The sequence below is a fragment of the Schistocerca americana genome, chromosome 3, assembly GCF_021461395.2.
Source record: "Schistocerca americana isolate TAMUIC-IGC-003095 chromosome 3, iqSchAmer2.1, whole genome shotgun sequence".
Taxonomy (NCBI): domain Eukaryota; kingdom Metazoa; phylum Arthropoda; class Insecta; order Orthoptera; family Acrididae; genus Schistocerca; species Schistocerca americana.
Genome location: NC_060121.1, coordinates 748,170,504 through 748,192,355, shown reverse-complemented (window position 1 = coordinate 748,192,355; position 21,852 = coordinate 748,170,504). Strand labels below are relative to the sequence as shown.

General features: G+C 43.3%; 1 protein-coding gene across 1 annotated transcript; it reads left to right on the top strand.

Annotated features, from left to right (window-relative positions):
• Positions 1 to 830: 830 nt before the first annotated feature.
• On the top strand, positions 831 to 19,858 carry LOC124606367. The gene is made up of 2 exons (XM_047138350.1): positions 831 to 1,335; positions 19,503 to 19,858. Exons 1-2 carry the CDS (start codon positions 831 to 833, stop codon positions 19,856 to 19,858), a joined length of 861 nt encoding a protein of 286 aa, XP_046994306.1.
• Positions 19,859 to 21,852: the final 1,994 nt, after the last annotated feature.

Below are 21,852 nucleotides of genomic sequence, written 5' to 3'. Positions count from 1 at the left end.
GGCTATAGAAGTATGATCGAAAATGTAAGAGTTTTGAACGATGTTTTCCGATCGTTTGGAAGCACCACTTTATGCTGCTGTAGACAGCGGAACAGGTAACGAAACATGTCGGTTTTCGTTTCCATAGAGGCACTTGTGGTAAAAGCAGGTGGGTTTTGGTCGTGACCGCCAGCCACGGCTGACCTTAAGAGTGAAAGAGCGGGACGGCTGTCCGGCGCGCAGAAAGCGACGTGAGACGCTCGGGCAGGGAGGGAGTGAGGAAGGGAGGGAGGGAGGAGTCGGCCTCGGGCACACATCCAGACCAGTTTGACCAACCCATATACCAGACCGCGGCGTGGCCGCCTTCCCCTACCACGCAGGCTGGATCGTCCGTTTACTCACTCCTGTTTCCCTTCCACCTCGCGTCTGGAGTGAACTGCCGAACGAACGGAATGCCGAGTACCTCGCCGGCCCAGATGTTCCCCCTCCCAACCGAGGGTCCCCCCGCCAAACACACATTTCGCCCCGGCCCGCGGCACTTTTTTTTCTAGTAGACGGCACATATATACGTATATATATATATATATCACCTCTACTTTGCTGACACATTTTACGTTGTCTTTCACGTATCCGCGTTTCCTCCGCAGCCAAAGCTCTCGGCCAGCGCCGCGTTCCCGCTACAAATAAAAGACGGAGACGCGCCTTCCTGGGAGGTCATTCACAGCCGAGCGGCTAGGGACGTCACTCAGCAGCAGCGGACGGGGCCCAGCGTCGAGCGAACAGAGCCGGTGAGGGCCCGACGTGACACACACACACACACGCCTTCCGCGCCCACAATGCGTGCGACAGCCATGCTGGCCAGGTGGCTGCTGATCCTGCTGGCGGTGGCCGGCAGCCGCGCCTTCCCCGCGGCGGACGAGGAGCCCGCGTCCTACCCGGTCGGCCCCGGCGAAGCCGACACCGACGCCGACGCGTCCGCCTCGGCGACGTCGCTGCTGGAGGAGGGAATCGAGGGCGCCTACCGCCTGGTCAAAGAGTGCGGCGAGCGGCCGCTGACCGCCTGCCTCAAGATGCGCGCCCTCACGCTGATGGACCGCGCGCTCAGGCAGCCGGGCGACGTGCCGCTGGTGGAGGGCGTGGCGCTGGTGCGGACGGCGGCCGTCTCCGGCGCCGCCACCGGCAGGGCGCTCACCCAGGAGGAGCTGGACGCGACGCTGCCGCGCGACGCCGACGAGAAGGACGCCCAGGTGGAGACGATGCTCGTCGACAGGGTGGCGCGTTTCCTGCAGAGCCACACGCTGCAGCTCAAGGTGCCCGACTCCGCCATCTCCGAAGTCCGCAGGACACTCGACGAAGGTACGACCAGGGCCCTCTTGTTCTCTGTTACTTATAAGCCGCATGTGTTTCACTAGTGCTGTAACAAGCTGCATTTTGAACGTTCGTGACACGTTAAAACTGCGTCTCCCAATCAGATCTGATGCTCTGAAAATACATTCTTACAACCTCTTCTCCATATCGAAGAAAATTTTCAAACTTCCACTAGTTTTGCACGTACCAGTACCGGTACTCAAGCGTGGGCTATAACGCAGTTTTAACCTTTGGTCCGACGAGCAAATCACTAGTGATTACTCCTCGCAATAGCTCAACAAATTGAGTATTCAGCTTTATTGACGATACAAAAGTGAAGACGGACAGCAGTCACTCGTAGAATCCGTAGTTTATTGCAGATCACGATTTCGTTTGTTTCTGCTAGTGTCAACTGTCACACATTTTGCTCAGACATGGTTATGTCTATATGACTCTTCTGGTAACGCACAGATGATGTCTATGTTGTAGTCGAAATGTAGACCTGCAATAAAACACGCATTCTGTGAATGACTACTGTTCCTCTTTACATATGAATATTCGACGGTCGCACCACTGATATCCAGTGGATTCCTCTCTAGTTTATAGACGATTTTGTCATTCAGTAGTAGTAATTAAATCCACATAGTCGATGTCTTCATGTATGTAACTCATTGCACTGGTATCTAAAAAAACCTTCAGGTTGTTGGTTAATACCAATATTGATCAGAACAATCTGATTATCACAGGCACAAAATGTAATGCGTCTTAAACCTGAGTATCGAAACTATTAAATAAATAATTGCCAGAGCTGTCTCCACAAGTGGAACTGTCAAATATTGCAATACTGTTTCTTTGTTTTATGCACAGAATCGTAAACTCATAGCTCTATGTAACGATCATTTGATTATATATTACAAGTTATGCATTACAGCTATAAGGGGCTGTCAAATGAGACGGAGAAAAGTAAGTAAACTGTTTATAGTTTCAAAAGTAATCCTAAAAATTTTAATATATTTATGCCACTGCACGATCAATGCCTTAATAGGAAAATGTTTGCGGATGACTTCGGAACAGTGATTGTACACAGGCGGCTACCTCTGCGTCCGAAGTAATTCGGCGGCCACGAATGCCTTTCTTCATAGTTCCAGAACTATGAAAATCGCATGGAGTGAGACGGGTCGGTATGGAGGATGTATAAGGGCTTCCCAGCAAAACGTGGACAGCGTAGTCGAAAACACGGTGGCACATGTCGGCGGACAGTATCATGCAACACAGTGATGCCGTCCGTCAACATTTTAGGGCGTTTGGACTTGATGGTGCTCTTCAATTTCTGAAAAGTGTCCATAGTTATGGTGATTACTTTTGAATAACGAACAATTTACTTACTGTTTCTTATCAGTCCTATTCTCATTTGACTACCGCTGATACGGTCCAACTCCCATTCTCTTATTCCAACCTCTTTATCACTACGTACGAGGAGTTTCATTGAGTTAGGGATTGCAATTTAATGGTGCTCTGTCTATGTAATTGACTCGATAATTTTTGTGGTCTTCTTAGACTTAGTTTCACCCCGCTGGTGATACACTATTACATAGATTTAACTTCTACACCTCTTAATACCAACTATATGTAACAACGTCAATGATACGCTCTTCACAGTCCAGTTTCTTCCCCTGTCCTTCAAGCTTCACTTACTCTTTTGCAGGTAGTTATTTAGACGCCCCTTTCTTCTTCCACCTAAATTTCTTCTTAGTATCCGTTCTCCATACGCTCTTTTTAAAAATCTCCTTACTCCATACTGAAAATGATTCGCAGTTTCCTTACATCGGTTTATTTGAGTGATTGCTTGAAGAAGGTCATGTCTTTGTAAATTAAGAGAACAAAAGGTATTTCGAATTTTTATTTATTTTTATATTGGAATGTAATAATGGTATTGTTCTTGTGGTCAATTTGATCGACGTGATCAGTGCTACGTTCGCTGTTTAAATTCTCTCCGTATTCTCATTATTAATCTGCAAGCATTACAGAAGTATGTAAGATCTCTCAGCTTCTTAAGTGTCTTGAACAAATATATTCAGCGCAACAGCAGTAGAAATCTTACATCGAGATGACGTGAACACCTGTTTTGTAATTTTTTACACATATGCGAGAAACACTTTCTCCGTCTCTCCCTCTCTCTCTCCCTCCCACACACACGCGCACACACACACACACACACACACACACACACACACACACAGACACACAGACACCGGACATTTCATCTGGGTTACAGGGAAGAGTTTTATAAAAATTATACCACGTTACAGAAGCTCATTAATAAAGTTTGTATCATATGACGTTCACGATCGGTAAGGAAGACAACCGGCCGGTATTTTGATAGGTACTGGATATCATTCTTCCACTGAATACTATATAAGAATTTCATTTAGGAAACAGCCATTTTAGAAACAGTTCCATATCATTTTCTTAGTACCGTGTTGATCGGCTATCTGCACGAACACCCGTGCTGAGAATATAACTGATACCATTCGTTTGATTCAATAATCATTTACATCGGTTGTCTTGCAAATTGTCTTCCATCAAAGCATGAAAATACTAAAGGAACTGCAAGCCAAATACTCAATTCTCAGGAGAGTAAACTGCCACAGGAACATCTGTGTGCAGCATCGTCAAAGAATAGTTAACTTTTTCTCTGCACTCATACGCGCAACCGATAAACACAGCATTTGACAATCAGTTCAGATAATTACAGAATATTAAAGTGTCGTAACCGTGTAACTTAATTATTTCTCTAGGAAAACCAGGTAAAACGATACTGTGAAATAAGATCCTTAATTTCAACAACCAATTTTTTTCAAATATTACAAAAATGAATGTGCTGTTCTCTCTTAGTAGATCATTTGTGAGTTAGTACGCATGTAAAGAGTAAATACTTCATTAGTTATCTTCTCGCGTGTATGGTAGAAAAATTCCAAGCGGAAATTCAAATTCTGAAACGGCATATTTTTGAAGTCCTCTTACTACTGAATCCAGAATAGGTACTGAACATTCAAATGACTTGTTCAGAGTTTTCGTTCTGCGATATTTATAAGAGTAGGCTTGTGTCCTAGACCACAGTTTCCCTTCCGATTAGTCCACTTCCAGATAGAAAATACGCGTCTCGTTCTTGAACGTATCTTTGCCGAGTCATCTGTTTTGCGAAGTACGGTGCTGCTCGGCGTGACGAGCCGTGTATAAACATTGTGTCGAGAGGGAGCAGTCGCCTTACGCAAGTGGATTAGCTGCACTTTCATCCAGCTAGCACTTGCACTCAGCCGGCACTGTTGAGCTTCTGACGTCGAAGCAGCCTCTGAAAAACAGAGGATGTTTCACTCCAGAGCCTTTGACTACTGCTGAATGGCGCTGGTGCCAAAGAAGCGCCGTGCTGCCTCTCTCCTGTTGAGTAACGGTCACTGCCCAGCCTCTGCTGTGTCATAAAGCCTGACTCACAACAGCAACGCAGTTTATTGAAAACAAACATGTTGCATGATTCAGTCTACATCGAAATCGGAATCAAAAAGAAACCAATGGATGCAAGATATGTACTAGTTATATGAGATATTTTAAATCTGTTTGTTTGTTTTTTTTTTTTCATTCTGAAGACAGCTGTTGACAAAAACGTGCAAAGTAGACCGCAGTCCAGTTCAGACTGTGTTATAAAAAATTGAAATCCATATATACAGTTACAATCATGGACTGACTGCAAGCCATAGGCGCAAAATGTGGAGGAAAATTAGAAAAATTACCGACGTCATCATAAATCTTGAATGTCATAGCTCTGATATGAGGCAAATCAAGAGATATAGGCTCCAATTGCTAATAGTTCAAAGTAAAATAGCGTACGTGGTCGTCGAGGCAAAATAATCACTTGGTTCAGAAAGGAAACAAGCTGACCTCAAGTTTCGAATAATGGCATATTACGAATGGAAAGGGAAAGTGTTCTGTCGCCCATCAATATCAAATAACGGACCGACACTTGATCATGTGGTTAATATTTCAAAATAAAGGATCTGGACTGTGGCCATAACCAGCGCAACAGAGCCAGAACAGTAAGCTGCTGTTTCATGTGTAGTCGGAGATTAAGTTCTGTAATATTTAATAAACTTATCCGTCACGTGCGTTGCACTATTCTGTTCAATAAAAATACCAACAGGAACAGATGACGAGACTTTTCTACTATACAAAAAACCTACTGGCTTCAATCATTAATTTACTAATAAAAGAATGCTGAAACAATAAGTATCAAAACCTATATTGCGTTAATTTGTGAAAACAGCAAAGAAAAAATTCGTAAGAAGGTAAAACACAGTGAAAATAAATTATGTTGTTAAGGTAACTGACAGTTGGATTTACCCATAAAGAAGCAAATCAGCATTGCATAAAAGAAAACAAAGGATCGAAATTTCATTAATGGAGAGGAAAGAGAGAAAGGAAATGAGAAAGACAAATAAAGTAAGTCAGCGAAATTGATGAACGACAGGGAATTGGAGCTTGTGGTAAATAACAAGGATAGTGATGTAGCGCATACATGATGATAGCGTGGGACCAAAAAGCTAGAATAACCTCCGACAGCAAATTTTTATTTATGATACTTTGGCCGCTTTTCATTGATTAGTTTCACGATTAGTTAAAAATAAACATAGCAGAACACTTCTAGTTAAGAAGATAACAATGTAGTGATAAAATCTGATAGAAAGGAAAGTAGTAGGGAAGAACGGGCGAGATTATAGGTAGATGTACACACAGTGGGATAGTGGCAAAGTGAGAAGTAAAAGGACTAGAAAATAAACATTACGAATATGTTACGGAAATTAACGACACTTAAATTCCGAAGATGTTAATAGTGTTCACATTCTTGTCTGTAGATACGGACAATGTGTATCCACTGTTAGCTTAGATTGCTAGAAATATGTCGGAAACAAGTATCTTCCAAATTATTCTAAAATATTATTTTCTTAGCAGCGAAAGGGAAAGATCTACGAAGAAGTTGATTTGCTATTAAGAAGATTGTGAACCACCTCATTCAGAGAACTGCCAGTTACATGGCCACTGATGCAAAAGAACAGGGTGGGAATTAAGATACTCCCCACATTGTGATACTGAAAACCGACGTATCACGTGGATACTTGAACATAGTCGTCGCCATTATTCTGATGTCAGAAGCTGACTATTCCACTTTGAAATTAAATAAAAAATTCAGAAAGATTTTTGCTCTCTTGGTCTATAAACTAAGGCCTAGTCTATGAACTGATAAATGACGGACTAGAATTAGCCCCTGACCCAGTTCAAGGACTCCTTGAAATAAATCGATGTAAGATATATGAGGGAGAAAAATTAGAATTTGAAAGCTTTGGCTCTGAAAAAAGGACGGGATGTTATCACATTATAATAAAATACAATTACAACTTAGAATTTTGCAATACGTGGGACGCTATTGATATCAGTATGCCAGTTATGGCTACCAGTCATCGTCCTGTTTTGAATCTCCAACAGCAGCCGTGTCTGCTCACTAAATTATATGTATTCGAGTCCACCTGTTATTTAATATCTAATAGTGTTTCGGGATCTTTGTGCAATCACTAGGGGGTATATTTACAGAATTTTTTTCCACAGAACGTTAGGTTCCATATAGTAATGTAAATAAAGGCCTACAGTATCTTTTGTTTAGAATGTTAGGTTCTGTATAAAACGGTAAAAGGTCCTACACAACTCAGATTCTAGAAAGTAAGAAAGTAAGACTTGAATGAATATACTCGCTGATGAGGGCACAATGTGCCAAAACTCGTTTCGATTTTTAAAAAAAATATAGGTTTTTTTGTAAATAGAGAACATGATCTTCCATATGGTAGTGATCAATTACGGGAAAGTTCACGAGGTTTCCGTCTGACCTGGAAACGTAGAGTATCATGTTCTGATGTGGGAGAACTGACGGCCTCGAATGGTTCAGCCGAGACGAAGCAGGGCTAAGACAGGTTTCCGAGAAGTCAGTGATCGGGACGGTGCTCCGGTTCAAGGGCAGCGGACTGACCCACTTGCGGCGGCGGCGGCTCTTCCGGAAGCGGAGACGTCCAGCCTGGAAACGTGATCTGGGCAGAGATGCCGCCTGACCGCTACGGCTACTGGTATGCGGGCGCCGCACCTCCACTGCCGCCAGCTCCGGATACGCTTACCGTCCTCATCTTGCCGGGCAGGTGCTGACGACTTTTATTGAAGCTCGCTAGACTGGACATGACGAAATCACAGCTCACTTTAGTGTGTCGAGATGGCTTCTAACTAAAGACAACTGTTGTGTTTGTTTATTTCACACGATCCGCTCTGACGGCAAGCTTGACGCTGGCCTAGTTTCATTGACCTAGGTCCCTATATACTTCCGGCAACAAACGTTACCTGTCATTTACAACATAATACACACACACACTATAGTGGTCTTCAGTCGAAGACTGGTTTGATGCAGCTCTACAAGCTACTCTATCCCGTGTAAGCCTCTTCATCCGAGAATAACTACTGCAACCTGCATGCTTCTGAATGTTACTGTATTCATCACTTGATCTCTCTGCGATTTTACGATTTTACCCCCCCCCCCCCCCCCGTCGCACACACACATACACAAACACACACGCACACACCACACACACACACACACACACACACACACACACACACACACACCTCCCTCCAGTACTAAATCAGAGATCCGTCAGTGTCTCAATGTACCCTACCAACCGATCCCTTCTTTTAGTCAATTTGTGCCAGAATTTTTTTATCTCACCACTTCTATTCAGTACTTCCTCATTAGTTATATGATCTACCCATCTACTTTCTTAGCACCACACTTCAAAAGTTTCTCTTCTTGCCTCAACACAAATTCCTTGCTAGTGTCAGTCCATACAGAGGAACCAGTTGACAAAACCAGCATTACCTGAGTACCCATTTTACCAGTTTTCTATTGGAAACTAAAATTTACCTGTACTTCTGCAGTAGACACGGTGTGATATGATACCCGACAGTTCCTGTACGCTGAGCGCAGCTTCGCGTTTGTACAACGCTATTTTGCAAAGGTATCTATGGTAAAGCGTCTTGATAGCTCCATAATTGGTATTTGTTTTTGTCTACAGCCGTTTGCGCTTCGTAGTTGAAATCTGTCAGAACCACTGCCAGGTCTCAGGTATTTCCTTGCGTTGATTCTGCTGTAATTATGTCTTTTGCAAAGAATGGCCGTATTAAAGCTTCATTCATGATTCGTAATATTTTTTTACGTATCTCGGTGTTTATGATGTCATATTTCTTGATTTTGGTGTTGTACAGACATATAAATTTGTAGGTAAATCCAGCGGCATATATGGATACTGTATGCGAAGTCTGTCGTGAACAGAGTTAGTGGCAAAGGAATAACCAATTTAAACGTCATGCGTGATGCTCACGGATCTCAATGTTTCTGACGTCGTATCTCCTGATCCAGCTGCCACGCAATGATACAATTCTGTAGGTACATACAGCGCTATACGTGGATACTGTCTCAAAATGTGTTGCGAATAGAGTTGGTAGCAATGAAGTAATAAATGTAAATGTCATGCACAATGCGGCAGCTTACTATTGGTAGATGGTTCTTACCCCAATAACGATTGTTGCCTGATGGAAAGGGATATGTATACCAAATTTGGTTGGAATCAGTTCACTGGTTTAAGAGGAAATTGTTGGACGTACGTACATTCACACATACGAGGGGCGTTCAATAAGTAATGCGTCACTTTTTTTCCAGAAAGCAAGTTATTTTCATTCAGTATCCAAATACAACATATTATTCTCAACTCTTTTGGCTATAAAACCCTGTTTTTCAACATTATCTGTGTTCAATACGAAGGCTTTACGCCACCTTACTGCGACCCGACGCCTTGCTCCATCAATAACCTCATAACCATCTACATACTGCTCCACGTGGAGTTCACCCTCCATTGGCCGAAACAGATGGAAGTCGAAAGATGCGAGATCTGGGCTGAGGGATTGATGAGGAATAACAGTCCACTGAAGTTTTGCGAGCTTCTCTCAGTCTCGCAGATTTATGTGAGGCCTTGTGTGGTCATGGAGAAGGAGGAATAGCAGAAGAAGAAGAAGGATCGCTTCGAATGAGAGTGTCCGCACGTTCTGTCATCGAAGGAATCGCAGCTGCGTGCGTGTGGCCGGTACATGGAAGATAGGACAGGTTTGCAGGACCTTATTGCGATCATGACAGAGTCACCCGACTACTCACAATCCTGCTGTTCACTTAGAGGCCTCCGCAGAAATTCTGCAAGCACCTATGGATGTCTGCGATGCTATGGTTTTCCATCAAAATAAACGCAGTGATAGATTTCTGCTAGGGACGCACCTCCTTTACAGATGCCATTTTGACGACTACGTATAGCGGCGCCATCCACAACGTTTGACAGCAAATTCCTGATTTTTTCAACTGAAATTGCCCAGCAAAAACGTATTACATTACTTGTTGATCTCACCTTGTACATACATATGTATACTTTTATAATATGTGTCGATATATACGTTAATTAGAAGATTCCATGGCCCACATCTTTATACAGGAAGGCTCTCTGTTTTCTCAGATCCATGTGGAATGTTGATGTTTGGGTAAATGAGAACACAGTGTCATCACAGAAAATGGTACACAAGAATCATTTCATATTCATACAGCACAATATGACCGAAGTAAGACTCGCCAGGAAAATGTGAATAAATCAGAGTTGAAAAAAAAACAGTACCGTTTATGTTTTAAAGTCCGATCGTTCGCAATAGGGAAACCACAGGCCAAATCTGATGAAGTTTTGCACAGATGTGTTGGACTGTGTCTGTATTGTGCACGTCGATCCCGTGACGTCACCCTTTTCAGTTTTGAGAGCACAGTGAGCACGTAAACACGCCTGAAAATAGCGTCGCCCGCCAAGTGTGAGTGACTGTTGAGAGACTTCGCCTGATTTCATGCAGCCCACATAGCACAACTGTCACGAATTTTTTTTTTGCTTGAAAATTCTCTGCTGCATGCTGCAGGGGCAATGGAGAAGCTCCTGTAGCGTTTTCGATGGGAGGCGTTTGATCACCCATAATATAGCCCGTAATGGGCTCCACATAAGTTTCTTCTCTGATCACATGAACTGCTGGGTTTGAAGACAACATTTTGCCACAGACATCGAGCTGAAAACCAGCGTAGAGAATTGTTGAAAAACACAGATTGGTGCCTTCTATGACGAGGGTTTTGAAAAGTTTGTACATTGCTACGTCATATGTCAAAGTCGGAGCGGTGGCTATGCACAGAAGCAGATGAAAGATGTAGCTAACTGTTACAAATAAAACATTATTTATTCTAACTGTGGTTTCCATTTCGTGACAGATCGGACCTTAATTAAGGAATAGACCTCGTACGTTACCTTACTTTAGAAACAGGAGAATTGTTTTTTTGGGGTTTCATAACGAACTGCGTGACTTCCGGTTTCTAATGATCTGTGTGTTGTCTGTGTTATATTTCCACCAGAAACTGTAAAAACTAATGGGGCAAGTTTCAGTTTGTTAATCACCTATATGCTGCTTGTTTTTATTGTGGTCTTTAGTCCGGAGAGTGGTTTGAAGCAACTCTTCATGATACTCTATTCAGCGCAAGTCTCTTCATCTCCGAGTAACTAGTACAATGTAAATCTTTCTGAATCTGCTTAAGGTATTCATCTCTTGGTCTCCCTCTACGATTTTTTCCCTGTATACTTCCCTCCAGTACTAAATTGCTGATCCCCTGATGCCTTAGAATGTGTCCTACCAAACAATTCCTTCTTCTAGTTAGGTTTCGCCAAATCACCTCAATTTTATTCAGTACCTCCTCATTTAAGTGGTATACCCGTCTAATCTTCGGCATTGTTCTGTAGCACCACATTTCGGAAGCTTCCATTCTCTTCTTATCTAAACTGTCTATCGTCCACGTTTCACATCCATCCAGATTCTTTCAGAAAGGACTTCCTTACATCTATACTCGATGTTAACAAATTTCTCTTCTGCAGAAACGCTTTTCTTGCCGTTGCCAGTCTACATTTTATATCCTCCCTACTTCGACCATCATCAGTTATTTTGCTTCCCAAATAGCAGAACTCATTTACATCTTTATGTGACTCATTTCCTAATGTAATTCCTCAGCATTACCGGATTTAATTAGACTACATTCAATTATCCATGTTTTGCTTTTTTATGTTCATCTTATATCCTCCTTTCAAGACACCGTCTATTGCGTTCAAGTGCTGTTCCAAGTCCTTTGCTGTCTCTGACAGAATTACAATGTCATAGGCAAACCTCAAAGTTTTAATTTCTTTCCAATGGATTTTGATTCCTACTCCAAATTTGTCTTTTGTTTCCTTTACTGCTTGCTCAGTATACAGATTGAATAACACCTGGGATAGGCTAGAACCCTGTCTCAATCCCTTCCCAACCACTGCTTCCTTTTCGTGTCCCTGGACTCTTATTACTGCCTTCTCGTGTCAGTACAAATTGTAAATAACCTTCGATCCCTATCTTTTACCCTTCCCACGTTCACGATTTGAAAGGAGTATTCCAGTCAACATTGTAAAAAGCTTTCTCTAGACAAAATGCTATAAACGTAGGTTTGTCTTTCCTTAACCCATCTTCTATGAGAATTCGTAGGTTGAGTATTGCCTCGCGTGTTCCTACATTTCTTCGGAATCCAAACTGACCTTCCCCGAGGTCGGCTTCTACCAGTTTTACCATTCTTCTATTACCACATATTTATCTTCACTGACTGGAGACTAATGGCTCAATTATTCGTCACACGGCATTTACAGCCATACGTTACATGAGATGGAAAAAGACTGTGAAATTGAATATTATCCAATGAAGTTCGGAAAGTTATAAATGATCAATTATAGTAACTTCATGGCAATATTTAAAATAGAATGGCTTTTAAACCATTTATTTCAATCTGAATTGAAAAGTAAGTTCATAATAGCAAGAGATTTGATGCGAACGTATGACCCTCATAGTTCTTACTGGTCGTTTTGTAGGATTGGTAGTTCTTCCATTTATTCCTCTAATGCACTAGTCTCAATGAACTTCTTACACACATGTAGTACCATTTGCTACTTATTACTCATTGTCCTCTGATGCTCACTCCATATTCGGATGGGGTGATGGCTGAGCTGAGTTATATTAAATGCATTACTGCTATGTAAATCGAAAGATGGTTAAACAGACTTATTTGAAAGCCAATATTGAATATTGAGTCCTTAATGACATAAGCGACCTAATCAAAAACAATGATGCAGTGTCATATTCACCGCGGTCATACCAGGGGAAGTATCGTCATAGCGTTCGGGTTTGAACTTTTTTGGTTACTCTTTTGATTACTATCCCATTTTGCTTACAATCCCAAGACTGTGAGTGAACCAGCGTGCAGCAAGAATACATGGACTAGGAGATGTAATGGCTAGTAAATTAGAACATCCTAAATGTAAATTACTGTTAAAATTCTGGATTAAGGTCTAGAGTGCGATGCTATCAACAATAAGATTTGATGCAAGTGAGGGAGAGTTAATGGACCTATAAATATAGGGAATAGTCTAATGAGAACAGAGTAGGGTTCGAGAGTAATCCAAAGTAAAACGAAAGTGAGGAAGAGTAGCGGAAAGACATTAGCTCATTAACTTAGTTTCTGAACTGGAAGTTGAAGTAAACGAAGTAAAGGCATAAAATACCTTGGTAGTAAAATTACGCATTATGGACAAAGCAAGGAAAGATATAAGTAGCACACTAGATGGAGCCAAGAGGACGTTCCCCGATAGCAGACGTCTACAAGTATCGAAATATGTCTTAATTTTGTGAAGAAGTTGCTGAGAGTTTTCGTTTGGAACACAGCATTATATGGACCTAAATTATCGGTTGTGTTAAATCCGGTAATAAGAAACTCAGAAGGTTTGAGATGTGTTGCTACACAAAGACTTGGAAAATTAGGTGGACATAAAATAAGAAATGAGAGGAGATTTTCCGCGGAATAAGAGGGGTAAGGAATATTTTCAAAACAAATATACGAAGAACGAGCAGGATGATAAAAGATATGTAAATAGATCAGAGATAACTTCCATGGTACTAGAGGCCGCTCTAGAGTGTAAAAACTGTAGGGAAAAGCAGAGGTTGGAGTAAGTGCAACAAATAATTGATTGAAATATCAGGAGTGAATCTTATCATTAACACCCCTTCGTTCAGAGTTTTAATGATGCCACTACTAAACAATTGTTTACTAGTTCGTATGTCGTAAGATAGGAGCAGTAACGAATGTGAGGTCGTAGAAGTGCTTTTGATTGATAATATCATCAGCGAATCCCTGCTTTGATCCCTATCTCTGACGGTATGACTTACCCATAAACGACATGGAAGCAACTCAGCTCGACGGTCCTCGTTTATTGTGGCTGGAAAGTGGCAGTGACGTTGCCACAAATTGGATATTGCACAACAGAAGTCTGCATTTCTATTTCCACCCCTGCATATGTTTGTGCCTTCAAGTGCCTAGTTTTTCGTGCTTTGAATATATTTAATGTTGCGCGGGTACCTGCGTGGTGCAGTCCTTTTGTATTCGACGCTACTTAGATGATTGAGTGTCCACCTCGCCCCTTATTTTTTGAAGTGGCTTCTCATTTTGCAACACGAGGCTGTGGATCCCGACCAAGACCTTTTTATGACTGCAAAATCTGGAATGGTACGTGGGACTTCCGGCTTAGTATCCGGCGACGCTAAGCACCATATGGCGATGATGGCAAAGCTGATGAAAACGTTTCTTTTAAATCATCGGTGTTAAGTCATTTGTGTAATAACTACATCTGTATGTATACTCCGAAACTTCTTTGAGCACTCTTCCTTCTGCTTTCCCTCATCGATTCACCATGGTTCTTGAGAAAAATTATTGCTGGTAATCTCAAATTTCTCTGGTTGTTTCATCGTGGTCATTTCGTAAGATATATATGGAAATTATAATTTCCCGACTCTTCTTGGATTGTACGCTCTCGAAACTTCAACGGTAAACCTCTCTGCGAGGTATGTCTTGCTTGTAACAAATGCTGCTGGAGTTTGTTGATTATTAATCTCTATAAGAACTTGTCACTCTTGGCTGCATCTTCTGTATCTCCTGTATTAATTTTGCTTGATAAGGATCTCATACTGATAGGCACCACGCAGGAATTCCTCGACCAAATATTCTGTAGGCCACTTCCATCGTGGACGCGCTGAATTTCCTTGAGATCGTTGCAGTAAATTTGAGTTTGGCATCTGGTTCTCCTACTACTGATTTTGTGTAATGAATGCACTCTATGTCGCTCCGGATGATTACTCCTAGGTATTTTACGATAGTTTAGCGTCTCCATTGGTTTGTCGCCGATAGTCTACTCGAACAGTAATGGATGTCTTCGCCTATATGTATTTACGTTCAGTGTCAAATGTCAATCCCTGTACCATTCTTCGATCCTCTGTATGTTTTCCTGTATTTTGTGGCAGTATTGTTGAATTGAAACATTTCAACGTCAGTGAATAGATTCACAGAATCTCATATGTCATCCAGACGTACTGGCAGATTAAAACTGTGTGCGGAACATGGTCTCAGGTACGAGTTGTTCTCTAGCACACTGACCTACCAGGAAGTTTCAAGTGTGCGCACATTTCCCTACAACATGAAACTTCGTTTTGGAAACAAACCCCTTGGCTGTGGCTGAGCTATTCTCCGCAATATTCTTGCTCCCAGGAGTGCTAGTCCCACAAAACTTGCAGGAGAACTATAAAGTTTGGAAGGTAGGAGATGAAGTACTGGCATAAATGAAGCTGTGAGGGCTGATCTTGAGTTGTGCTCGGATAGCTCAGTCGGCGAGCACAAAATAGTGAAACTAAAAGGAGCAAGGTTAGGGCTCCGATCCACCCAGGAAGATTCGTATCAGCACACGCTCCACTGCAGAGCGAAAATTCATCTGGCTCCTACACTAACCTCATAATTTATTTAGTTTCCTGTCACAGTTGCTTTCACATTCCTTAACTGTAACTAGTTCAGAATGAGTCCGTTCATTTTTGAGCCATTTGCAGGGTCTTCATGATGTGATTGTAAAATAATTTCAGTGCAATACAAAAAATTTGTTTTCTGTTCTTACGGTATGCATTCGAACTGTTTGTCGTTGCCACAGCTGAAATCTCTGGAATATGTCAACTTAGAAAATGTGGTTTACATTTATTTAGTTGAGCTAGTATCGGTTGTTCAAAAGACAGACAGTTCGAATGTATACTGCAAGGAGAGAACAAAACTTTTACGCAACGTGTTTCAAAGTCCTTGCGGCAAACTTCCACAGGTGGTAGACCACGTCGTGGAGGACAACTTTCGTTAGACACAAAATGTTTTCTAATGTCCCGCTTTCAGGAAGGCATGACGTCAGTAACTGTATGGTTTAGCAACTTAAAAAAGAAACTGCAAGTACAGTTGAAGTAACGATATTAATTTTCCATATTAGTTGATGGGTAGCTTGGAGCCTAAAATCATCATCAAATCATCCAATAAACTACGCAGTAAAGTACATTACGACAGCCACGTGACTGATGAATTTAGTTCGACACATCTTGTAAAACGGTGAAGGGCTTAAGTTCGTTCACTTAAAAAATTGTTTGCTGATGCTTCCCAGCGACGCCAGGCATCCTTCAGTTTCTTCCGGCCCTAGGACGACGAGGTTTCACCGAACTGACAGGATCCGCTAACCAGCAAACTGATAGCGGTTTTTAACAAGAAAAGCATTACAATGAGAGTCACTTAGCGGAGAAAAATATTTTATTCACGAAATCAGGAGTTTTAATTGGCCCGGCCTACTACTTCTCATGCGAGCAGATAACTGGGCAATGCCCAACACGCATTGCATGCGAACACCGCAAAGTGCGTTCGTCCTGCCGTTTCTCAGGGGCATAGCCAGTCTTAAATGACGCCCAGCGTCACCAGGAAGTGTCAGCGGACATTTCCTGTGTAACAAAAGTTGTTCCCCATGAGGTAATCTACCACCCCTAGATATTTGTCGCAAAGACTTTCAGGAACCAATTAAGCAGAGGTGATAAAAGCCATGAGATGCATTCTAATATCGTGTCGGACCTCCTTTTTTCCGGCGTGGTGAAGCAACACGAGGTGGCATGCTCTCAACAAGTCGTTGGAAATCCCCTGCAGAAACACGCGCCTCTACGTCTGTCCGTAATTGTGGATGTGCTGCCGGTGCAGGATTTTGTGCACGAACTGGTGTCTCGATTATGTCCAACAGATGTTCGTTGGAATTCATGTTGGGCTATCTGGGGGGGGGGGGGGGGGGGGGGCAAATCATTCGCTCGAATTGTCGAGAAAATTTTCCAAAGCAGTCGAGAACAACTGTGGACTAGAGAGAATTGCCCGTCCAACATCGTACCGACACATTGTTTAAACCGTAACTAACGCTGAACAACGCAACTACCGCCTCATGTGGCTGCTTCACCTGACCTGCTATGCTCCACGACATCTTTATCCTTTGCAGATGTTCTCACGTCTAGTAACATGACATCTTTGTTTGGGAACATGAGTTCCATGAATGACTGCAAATGGTCTCCAGGTAGGTGAACCTAACAATTTCCAGTCAATGATCGGTTCAGTTGATCCAGAGGACACATTTAATTCCATGCAAACACAGCCCACACCGTTTTGGGCCAGCAATAGCTTGCACAGTGGTCCATGTATCCATGGCTTCGTGGCATCTGCGCCATACTCGACCCTACTATCAGCTCTTACCAACTGAAGTTGAGGCTCATATGAACAGTCCATCGTTTTCCAGCCATCTGTGGGCCCAACCGATATGATCACGAGCCGAGGAGTGGCTCTGCAGGCGATGACGTTCTGTTAGCAAAGGCAGTCGCATCGTTAGACTGCTGCATAGCCCATTAACGCCAAATTTCGCCATACTGTCCTAACGGATACTTTCCTCGAATGGCACACTGTTTTCGGCGGTAATTTCACGCGGTTTTACGTGTCAGTTAGCACTCAAAACTGCGCAAACATCGCTGGTCTCAGTTGCGGACGCCGTCGGCCACTGAGTTCTCCGTGCTGATAGGTAATGCCTGAAATTTGATATTCTCGGCACAATCTGTGGATCTCGATATATTTATTTCGGTGGCGATCTTCGAAATGGAATGTCCAGTGCGTCTAGCTCCAACTAGCATTCCGGTTAAGTCTGTTAATTCCCGTCTTGCGGTCGTAATCACGTCGAAAACCCTTTCAAAAGAATCGCCAGTGTGCAACGGACTGTTCCGCGAATGCACTTCCCTTTGGTAACCCTTGTACGCGGTACTACCGGCATCTGATTATGTGCATATCATTAACCCATGACTTGTCATCTTAGTGTGTATTCAAGAATATTTATTTTAGAGTCAGGTCATAAAATGGGTGCAATGTCACGAAAATGAGTGGAGTCTTTGGAAGATGATGATGATGTTTGGTTTGTGGGGCGCTCAACTGTGTGGTTATCAACACCCGTATAAAATCCCAATTTTTACACAGTCCATTTTTTTCACAATCCAGTCTACACTACTGGCCATTAAAATTGCTACACCACGAAGATGAGGTGCTACAGACGCTAAATTTAACCGACAGGAAGAAGATGCTGTGATATGCAAATGATTAGCTTTTCAGAGCATTCACAAAAGGTTGACGCCTGTGGAGACACCTACAACGTGCTGACATGAGGAAAGTTTCCAACCGATTTCTCATACACAAACAGCAGTTGACCGGCGTTGCCTGGTGAAACGTTGTTGTGATGCCTCGTGTAAGGAGGAGAAATGCGTACCATCACGTTTCCGACATTGATAATGGTCGGATTGTAGCCTATCGCGATTGCGGTTTATCGTATCGCCACATTGCTGCTCGCTTTCGTCGAGATCCAATGACTGTTAGCAGAATATGGAATCGGTGGGTTCAGGAGGGTAATACGGAACGCTGTGATGAATCCCAACGGCCTCGTATCATTAGCAGTCGAGATGACAGGCATCTTATCCGCATGGCTGTAACGGATCGTGCAGCTACGTCTCGATCCCTGAGTCGACAGATGGGGACGTTTGCAAGACAACAATCATCTGCACGAACAGTTCGATGATTTTTGCAGTAGCATGGACTAACAGCTCGGAGACAATGGCTGCGGTTACCCTTGACGCTGCATCACAGACAGGAGCGCATGCGATAGTGTACTCAACGACGAACCTGGGTGCACGAATGGCAAAACGTCATTTTTTTCGGATGAATCCAGGTTCTGTTTACAGCATCATGATGGTCGCATCCGTGTTTGGCGACATCGCGGTGAACGCACATTGGAAGCGTGTATTCGTCATCGCCATACTCGCATATCACCCGGCGTGATGGTATGGGGTTCCACTGGTTACACGTTTCGGTCTCCTCTTCTTCGCAATGACGGCATTTTGAACAGTGGACGTTACATTTAAGATGTGTTAGGACCCGCGGCTCTACCCTTCATTCGATCCCTGCGAAACCCTACATTTCAGCAGGATAATGCACGACCGCCTGTTTCAGGTCCTTTACGGGCCTTTCTGGATACAGAATATGTTCGACTGCTGCCCTGGCCAGCACATTCTCTATATCTCTCACCAATTGAAAACGTCTGGTCAATGGTGGCCGAGCAACTGGCTCGTCACAATACGCCAGTCACTACTCTAGATGAACTGTGGTATCGTGTTGAAGCTGCATGGGCAGCTGTACCTGTACACGCCATCCAAGCACTGTTTGACTCAATGTGCAGGCGTATCAAGGCCGTTATTACTGCCAGAGGTGGTTGTTCTGGGTTCTGATTTCTCAGGGTCTATGCACCCAATGTAATCAGATGTCAGTTCTAGTATAATATATTTGTCCAATGAATACCCGTTTATCATCTGCATTTCTTCTTGGTGTAGCAATTTTAATGGCCATTAGTGTAGTCAATGTCACAAATGATGATGGAGTCTTTGGAAGTGAGAGGAAAATGGTCGCGTATGCCAACGCAGTATAGGAATTACAATATCGTTCCTGTACATTGTGCCGGCTAGGTAAGCAAGACTGATATTCGCCTCGGCTGTTGCAGCTCGCGGTAAGAAGAAGAAGCTGAAGATGCTGCTGCCGCTGCTGCTGTTGATGAAGCTGAAGGCGGCGGCCATCATCCCGCTGGCCCTGGGCGCGCTGGCGCTGCTGGCGCTCAAGGCGCTGATCGTGGGCAAGCTGGCGCTCGTGCTGGCCGGCCTGATCGCACTGCAGAAGCTGCTCGCCTCGCGGCAGGGCACGCAGACCTACGAGGTGGTGGCGCACCCGCACTACTCGCACTCGCACGTCTCCTCCTACGGCGACGAGCACGGCCACTACGGCCGGTCACTGCCCGACGACGGCGCAGCCGCCGCCGACGCCCACCAGATGGCGTACAGCGCCTACGCCAAGCCGGAGTAGGCCGCTCCTACACCCGCGGCCTCCAGAGCTTCACCTGATCAGTGGTGGCCGTTAGACGCGTACGTCACACTCCACTCACTATCCGTAGGCGAACTCCCGGGTTATCAGGTGCCTGCCTACATCCCCTACATCCCGTGTCCTTTTACAGAGAAAGCAATTCATTCGCATCATCCACTTTCCTTCCATAGAGCTCCACTCTGCGACATACTGACTGCCCTCGTCATAGGTGACCTCTGACAAGGACATTACCTACTTGCCTGGACGAGTACAAATGACAATCAGAACCTGCGTACGTATCTTAAATATCACGAATTAATGTTGACATCAAATTTGCCACCACACACTTCTCACCTTCATACTCACTCTCCCTGCTTACCGCCTACACTGCACTCTCTAGAAGACAGCAAGAAAAAATTAATCTTTTCGATATTAATACGAAATTTTGACAAGAGACAACTTCGAAGATCATCAGCACTCCCTTGTTTACTTCTTAAAGTCAGAAACTCAGAAACTAAATGACCTCACAACAATTTATTTCGAAAATCGTCGACTTTTAGTCACATCCAGGACCTTTAAACAAATGTAGTGACGCAAAAAGCTGTCGACAAAAGTAACTTTCACAGCAGTTAAAAAAATATCTCGAAAAGGACAAAGACTTGTGGGCATCCAATAGACACATGGACAGATTCTCTGTACGAAGGATGACGAACTGACCAAACAGAAAGACGCTGAACACGATGCGGTACGACTGACAGACTACGTGACATGGCAAGGAGGTGCTCCTCTCCAAACCCACGTTCATAATCGTCTCTGTTCGACAGTGGACACGGCATGGTGGCTACGGGTGAAGCGACTGCAGAGGCGGTCCGCAGAAGCGGTGGGTCACCCGCGGCGGCAAAACAGAACAGTACAAAGTGAAACTGGCCAGCGCCACGAAGGGGGACCCGTGTGGTCTCTTCTGAGAATCAACAGTCTGCGCATTTATTTATCTATTAATGTATAGTGTGTATTGAAACATAATTGTTCGAGTAATCTTAACTTATTTATATTGTTAAACAATAAAAGAAATGAACACTTACGAAGTCTTTTCTTTCCTCGTCAAAACTTTAATATCACTTATCTGCGGAATAATAATAATTATTTAATTATAACACTTCGTCGAGTCGTTAAAACAACGCTGTTGTTCTGTTCTTTAAACAAATCTTCACAATTACGATAGGTTGTGACCTATGCACCGAGAAGACATAATTTAGTAGTCTTCGTCGGTATTTTATTAAGTTTACAACAAACACAATTTATGAAATACCTAGAAATACATTTTGAAATGGAATGAAGCATATCAACAAATCAATCAACAATAATTGGTTTTTACTCAGTAAACAATATATATCACAATATTAATGTAGATCATTTGGATGACCGGTCACAAATCACTTGGTGGTAATCTAAAATAGTGATTCCCTTAGACTGTACATACAAGGTTATCTGTCAGCACATCCCTAGTTTGACTGACGACTGCATGAAAATACAAGATATACAGAAAATAGACACGTAACAACATTTTTACTCACATTTTTTTGAGACATCAGCCTTCTGAATGGTTTGATGAGGCCCGCCACCATTTTCTATACTGAGCCAACCTCTTCATCTTACAGCAACACTTGAACCAAATGTTCTCAGTTATTTATTAGCTGTATTCCAATATATGGCTTCTTCTACTTCGTTTTACCATCCGCAGCTCCCTCTAGTACCATGGAAGTTATTCCTGGAGTCTCATCCTGGCCCTTCTTGCCGGCCGCAGTGGCCGAGTGGTTCTAGGCGCTACAGTCTGGAACCGCGCGACCGTAGTTCTAAGTACTAGGGGACTGATGACCTCAGCTGTTAAGTCCCATAGTGTTCAGAGCCATTTGAATCATTTTTGTCGTATGAAACAAGAACTGCAAAGGCGGCCATAAAAACAGTGCTCGAATTTGGTGACACCATACGCTATAGCC